Source organism: Triticum aestivum, chromosome 3B (genome assembly GCF_018294505.1).
Source record: "Triticum aestivum cultivar Chinese Spring chromosome 3B, IWGSC CS RefSeq v2.1, whole genome shotgun sequence".
NCBI classification, from domain to species: domain Eukaryota; kingdom Viridiplantae; phylum Streptophyta; class Magnoliopsida; order Poales; family Poaceae; genus Triticum; species Triticum aestivum.
The window spans coordinates 595,010,051-595,017,125 of NC_057801.1; the positions used below are offsets into that span (position 1 = coordinate 595,010,051).

The 7,075-nt window shown below is 45.6% G+C and overlaps 1 protein-coding gene across 2 annotated transcripts; it reads left to right on the forward strand.

Annotated features, from left to right (window-relative positions):
• Nucleotides 1-447: 447 nt before the first annotated feature.
• Nucleotides 448-6,869, forward strand: LOC123071154 (dentin sialophosphoprotein). Of its 2 annotated transcripts, none has more exons than XM_044494649.1 (3): nucleotides 448-1,004; nucleotides 1,547-3,696; nucleotides 4,426-6,869. In XM_044494649.1, the coding sequence occupies exons 2-3, from the start codon at nucleotides 1,578-1,580 to the stop codon at nucleotides 6,462-6,464; spliced, it is 4,158 nt and encodes a 1,385-aa protein (XP_044350584.1). In that variant the 5' UTR covers nucleotides 448-1,004; nucleotides 1,547-1,577; the 3' UTR covers nucleotides 6,465-6,869. The 2 variants fall into 2 exon arrangements, with proteins under 2 accessions (XP_044350584.1, XP_044350586.1); XM_044494651.1 differs by having other exon boundaries at nucleotides 448-850.
• The last annotated feature ends 206 nt before the right edge of the window (nucleotides 6,870-7,075 follow it).

A 7,075-nucleotide genomic window follows, 5' to 3' on the forward strand; every position in this document is an offset into this window, starting at 1 on the left:
ACTTTAGATCTAAATTAAGATATGGGGCGGCATCAAGCTAATGCCTCCATTGCTCATGCCCTAACAATATGAGGTACGGTCAAATCATTTCCACCCTTCTTCTCTCTCTTGCGCGCGCGTGCGCGTGCGTGTGAGAACTTCCACAGCGAAACAACCGACCATGCCCGCCTGACGGCAGCAGCAGCGAAAAGGACGATCGTCCGCGCCGTGGCCGGTGCCGCCGGTCCCCTGCCCGCCAGGCTGCCCAGCAGGGAAAGGGAAATCCCTCGCCGCCGTCGCCTTCCTCCACGCAGACGTGGCCCACCCTCTCCCCCTGACAGCCCCGGCCCCACGCGACGTGGCACCCACCTACCAGTCAAACGAAGTGGGGCAGCCGCATTAACAGAGAGACAGAAAGGCCGGGCCCGCCCACTCCCTTCCGCTTTCTCCGCCACTGCCGCCCTTCCTTTTCCCCTTCTTCCTTTTTTTTCCCTTCTCTTTCCCTTCTCCTCTCTTCGCCCTCTGGCGATCGCCATCGCCGCCCCCCACCACCGCCACCAAATCCGCTTCGCTGCACCGCGAAGTCGCCGCCGAAAGCGGCGGTCCAAGCTCCCGACCCGCACTTCTACCAGCTGCTGCCCCACCGCGCGGAGACGCAGACGCCCGGCACTGCGTTTCTGCGCTGACGCCGCTGTGATTTGACCCCGGCGCCCTGGTCGATCGCTTCTTGCTATTGGCTTCCTCCTTTTGGCCGGGTCGCTGGGTTCCAGCACAGCACAGGAGTTCAGCTCCGGCTGCTTTGTCCCTTCCGCTTCTTGGAGCTTTCCCCGTGCTCGCCTCGTGGTAGCCGCCCGCCAGAGCTTCCTCGGAGATACCTGGTGCTGATAGATAGTGAGCCCCGGTGGTTTCTGACCGATGGGATCGATTACGCTCGTGCCTTGATTCTCTGTCTCGTGTTCGTGTGGCCGGGGATTGTGTTCTCCGTGGGGAAGATCTGTGCCCCCCTTGCTCGATAAGCAGTAAAGGTGATGGCGTTTTCATTGTTCGTGCTATGATTCACCTGCTCAAGTCGGGGTTTGGCTTATCGATTTCGCATCCGAAGCTCTTTTGATGCTAGATAGTGTCCCACCAGCGGTGATCTGCATAGTGACCGGCTTGCCCGTTGCAGCGTTTGATTTGTGCGCGTTATTGCCAATTGCTGGGTAATTTCTGAATAAGAGTTGCTTATTAGCTCGCCTTATGTTTGCGCTAGGGTACTCCCGATCTAATTTTACTAGCTAGTTCTCCTATGGATCTAACGATCTTGTATTTGGCTGAGTTGCAAAAATTGGTGCAGTTGGTCTACTGAACTGTGGTTATTCGGATTAGTTCGGCCCTCTTAAAAATTAGGAACAAACCAAACTTGCCTTGATTTGGGACTGCTTTCAGGGTGGTTGAGCATGGGATTGTTAACTTAGCATAACAGATTTTTCTGGAAAGTGTTTTATATGCATCAATTGATACAAAAATCTATGTTTTACTAGATGATACAACCAACTGATATTGTCTATATTTTTTGCAATGCTAGGTTTGTGCTGGAGGCTGAGAGGGTACATGCCATGGCTCTTGAGACAAAACAAGTTGGTCTGTGTATCAAGAAAGTTCTGAGGTCCTCCATTAAAACAAGCTACAGATGTGTCTCTGAACATCCAGTCCTTTTCAGTTTGGGTGTTCTGCTCTATTTGTTGTACAGATCTGCACCGGGGTTCTTTGTGTTCCTTCTTTCTTCTTCACCTGTAATTATATGTACCACTCTTCTTCTGGGAATCCTACTGAGTTATGGAGACACGAACCTACCTGAAGCTAATGATGAGGATACCAAGACTACTCCAGAGATTTCAGCTTTTAAGGTGGCGAATTCTTCAAGGGATGTTCAATTTGGGTCAGATCAGAGAATATCAGTGCCTAGTTTTAGGAATACTACAGAAAACTTCAAAGAAAGGAAAACAAAGCGGACAGGTTCTGTCAGAGAGAGGTCTACTCAGCTTGATGATGAGGTTCCTCTTCTGAGAAGAGTTGATGAAGAAGATGAGAAGTTTGAACATGGGGACAAACCTAAAACATTAACTCCATTTCCTTCCATGGTCAATTTCCGTGGAGAGGTTGGAGTTAGGGAGGGCTTGCACTTTAACCCGGGAATGCAATTCGCAGATTCATTTTTTGTGACAGATATGGCTGATAGGAACGCTAGCTTATTTGAAGGTCTGAATGAGAAGGATGCATCCTTGGACATGTTCTCATCGAGTGAGAATGTTAATAAGCATGCTGAAATGCAGGAGAATCTGAATCTAGCAGCTAGCAAAGTGAGTGATTTCTCTGAAGAGTTGCCGACTGATGGGACAGCTGGAACTAGCAGACCAACTTATGCAGTTTCTGTGCGCCAGAATAAAAAGCTTGATGTGCTTAAGGTTAATACTAGCAAGGCCGTTGAGGAAAATCTCCTTGATTCCTCTCTTGGTTCGCCATGGGCATCAGTCGGCAGTCAGGATGGTTCATCTGGTTTTGACTCTGATGGGGCTGAGAGTTCTTCACCCGATGCATCCATGACTGACATTGCACCAGTTCTTGATGAAATTGACCCTCTTCTGGGTGCTGATTTCACTCGTCCTGATCCCATCCCTAATGATGATTCAGACAGTGATTCACATGTCTCCTCACAGGATCATGACACGGATGATGACAGTAATGATGATGATGGGAACAATGATGCTAAAGATGGTGGTGAGGAGAACAAGAAAGATGAAGGTCAGGAAGCGGCATTTATTTGGACAGCAGATGATGCAAAGAATCTGATGGATCTTGGATACTCTGAGATGGAAAGAAACCGTAGATTGGAGATTTTGATGGTTAGGCGAAGATCCAGGAAGAATATAATATTTGACATTGACAGTAACCTAACGGATACCAATGGGAAAAGCGTAGATGATTTATCACGCTTCGGTGCACAAGTATCACACATCTCAGTAACAAGGAGGAACCCGTTTGACCTTCCATATGATTCTGACGAAGCGGCGATTCCTGGCTCAGCTCCTTCAATCCTGCATGCAAGAAAGAACCCATTTGATTTTCTTGAGCATTCCAGTGAAAGTGGCGTTTCTGCACATGATAATTTAAGCCCGGGGGAATCACCACAGACTTCTCATCGTGAGATCTTTAGAAGGCATGAGAGCTTCAACTTTGGAACTACAGATGCTACGCAGGAGAGACGTTTGTCTAGATTGAGGCCATATTTTGTCCCTGAGACAGTAGAAGGGGGCACAAGTACTTTACAAAGGCAGTTCAGTGACAAGAGTGAGTCCAAATTGAGTTCTGTTACTGAATCTGATATGGCTTCTTCGGTTGCCGATCAGGAGGAACACAAGGATCTCGATGAAAAGGATGTGCACGGGGAGCATGAGTCACCAGCTCTCTTGAGACAGGACAGTGACCTTGCAGATGCTGGCAGTGAGTGTTCGGATGGCATCAACTCCGTGGATGTTGAACTAGACAACAGTGACATTGATGAGCGTGAGATCGCTCTGCATCATTTTGTCTTCGAAAGATCGGAAGAAAGAGAAGCATATCTTACCTCAACAAAAGGGAAGGGTCATGATGAAAATTACATGCTCAAGTCAGATGGGAATTCTACGGTGCCACTTGATCCAGTTGGTGACTTGCTTAGCTGGGAAGATGGAGATGGTAAGCAATTTTCGCCCGTCAACTTGAATGAATGAATATTTGCGCATCCTTAATCATTTTTCATTTAGTATACATTCATAACTATAGATGATAGATTGCAACCACTAGATCAGACCTAGTGGATTCTACAATTATACCTGAACGGATCAGCGTCAATATCTATCCAACCGATGAATTTTTGTAATTGCACTAAGTATAACACGACCAATTAGTATTCTCCAAATTTGTGTCTAAATTGACCACGACCGTAATCAACTCCACCCCATCATTTAATTTTCGATCAAACACCCAGCCGGCCATTTTGGTGTTATTATTGTAAATGGCATAATACTAATACATATCTAAGATGATCATGGTTGCGGTCTGTTTAAGTATAGTTGTGATGGTCTATTGGTTGTGAACTATTTAGGTGCAGTTATGAAGTTTTACCGGTTCTGTTCTGTTTAGTTATATTCATGAATCTATCATCTGTAATCTGCCTAGGTACCGCTGTGAAGGTTTGTCGGTTGTAGTCCACTAATCAAATAGGTCCACCAAATTAACGGCTGGATGGGAATTTCTAGCTTTTCCCTCTTTTTCAGTCGTATTGTCTTATACTCCCTCCGTCCCAAAATAAGTGACTCAAAAGTGAGTCAACTTTGTACTAAAGTTAGTACAAAGTTGAGTCATTTTTGAGTCACTTATTTTGGGACGGAGGGAGTATTATATAATGGATGTACTCTTGTCCAGGTGAAAGCGTCCTGGGTGCTAAGTCTTCTATGGCACCAAACATAACAGCTGAAGTCTCAGAATGGCTTTCTTCTCCTAGGCCAGCTGAAGAGCATGAATTAAGATCCGGGGACCTTGGTCTTGGTGCCACCAGTATAGCTGAGGAAGATGGAAATGTTGATTCCATGTCCTGTTCAAACAATGAAATCCCATTACAAAACCTTATTCATGGGCCTATGGACTTGCTTACTGATTTTGAAAAGGAAACATTACCATCAATATCTATGGACCTTCACCCTATCCCTGAGGAGAGGGTTCTCGAGAACTTCAACATGGAAGAAAAGCATGAAACTGGAGCGTTTACTGGTTCTGGTACTGCCTTGACTGACTTGCATGTAATCGAAGAGCACTTTGATGTTGCATCGGAAGTAAGCCCAAGTTCTTTGGTTGCTTCCTTGTGTCCTCCTGGTGTGAGTGGTTCCATCCAATCTCCATCGATTGAACCTAAAGATGTCTCAAACCCATTTTTTTCGGTGGCTTCTGAACCTGACAGGGTGGATATGATTGATATGAATGAAGAAATGACTTCTGATTATCTACTTGATTCTGATGATGATGATGCTAATAGAATCTATCCTGAGCCTTTAGAGGATAATGGTATTGATGAAAGTTTCCTGTCGGAACTGGATGCGGTGGGAGACTTCCGGGTAGAACCGGTGAGACTGGATCAGCAGGTGCCTGATCTTAGCTCCCGTACTTACAACCCTGCTGATGGTGTTGCAGAAGACTCCTTGATTAGCCCTAAGACTTCTGGTGACATTGCCACATCAGATGCCAGTGCATTAGACTCTGGTGATCTGTCCCCATTGGTTGATTATCTAAGCGGCACTGATCCTGAATTCAGTTGGACATTAGGATTATCTCATGATGATCCTGAGCAAACTGTCTACAATCCACGGCGAAGGATTCTTGAAGCAATGAACAGAGAGTTGAATCTACCATGCGACGAACCAGAAGTCACAGAAATGCCTTCAGTCAATACACCATCTGAAGCATACTTAGTGGTTGGAGCAACTGAACTGGAAGTTACTAAAAATGAGCCCGGGGCAGCTAAAACTGATGCTGAAATGATGGCTGTTGATGCCAAGTCCCTGGAGGACATAGAGATGGCCTTTGAGGCTGAAACCGCACACATCTCAGGGGTTGATATTGACTTAGAGCCTTTAGAGGGTTCTGAAGAACTGCATGTGATTGATGCAAAATCTGTTGAAGACATTTCTGCTGCTTTGAAGGAACACTCTAATGTTGATGTGAACAATTGCTTCGAACAAAACGAAGATGAAGTTGGATGTGGAGAGGTTGCAGAATGTGCAAAAGACGACAGTCTTCCAGAAGGAACACATCTTGAAAGTCTACAGAAACACCTACCACGTGACGAGCCAGAAGTCACAGAAACACCTTCAGTCAATACTCCGTTGGAAGCATACTTAGCAGTTGGAGCAACTGAACTGGAAGTTACTAAAAATGAGCCTAGGACAGCTAAAACTGATGCTGAGATGATGGCTGTTGATGCCAAGTCTCTGGAGGACATAGAGATGGCCTTTAAACAAGCAAGTGCTGGTGGGGTTGATGGGCCCATCCTTGACGCTGAAACCGCACACATGTCAGGCGGTGATATTGACTCAGAGCCTTTGGAGGGATCTGGACAGTTGCATGTCATTGATGCAAAATCAGTGGAGGACATTTCTGCTGTTCTAAAGGAACACTCTAGTGTTGATGTGAACAATTACTTTGAACAAAACGAAGATAAAGTTGGATGTGCAGAGGTTGTCGAGTGCACAAAACACGACAGTCTTCCAGAAGGAGCACATGTTGAAAGTCTGCATTTGGCTGGAGATGATAGGGAGCCTGAAAGCAACATGAGTTGTATCGAGGCGAAGACCATCGATGACATGAATGCAGTGTTCAAGAAGCTGTCTGATGGCCATGAGGAAAGTACTGTAAAGGCAATGGAGTCCGAGAATGATCATGACGGAAGAGACGCAACTGAACAACACTGAATTACTATCGCATGATTGGTAAAAGGGAATGCAAGTTGAAGAAGCTTATTCTTGGTTACCTTATGAAGCACTCCACGGTACTTGGGTTCATATAGTTTCCAACACTGGAAATGTGAAGTTTTGCTCTAGATTTTTGTGGATGGTATTTTTTTTCTTCTCCGTTTGAGGTTTTGACCGTTTGTATTCAATTTGATTCTATTTTTGCCCTTGCATTCTCTCCCTCCGCTGTCTGTAATTTGTTAGCTCGGGCAGTGTGGTGTGGTGACAGGGAGAGAGAACAGTGGATTCTATCATGTAATGTAGATTATCTTTCGCTACTTGATGGAGGTGAGATGGTTTGATGTAAGAGAGCTTGTGCAGTTGGAAATAGAGGAAGTACACAAGGCTGAGTGCATGCTTGCAATCCATTTTTTCCACTTGGACTGGTACTTTTGGAACTGCAGGTGTGAATAGAAACATCACATTTCTTCTTGTGTAAGCTAGTGAATGTGAAGACTATATCACTACATGCCTGTCAGATGTATAGCATACAGTCTGCTTATTTTGCCTGCAAAATTCTTCTTTATACCTTGTGAAGAGAATTAGTAGAACCTTTGCTAAACCCAGCTACG

Coding starts and splice junctions, on each gene's coding strand:
- LOC123071154 (XM_044494649.1), top strand. CDS start 1,578: ATGGCTCTTGAGACAAAACAAGTTGGTCTGTGTATCAAGAAAGTTCTG. Junction 3,697..4,425: donor TAGCTGGGAAGATGGAGATG/GTAAGCAATTTT, acceptor ACTCTTGTCCAG/GTGAAAGCGTCCTGGGTGCT.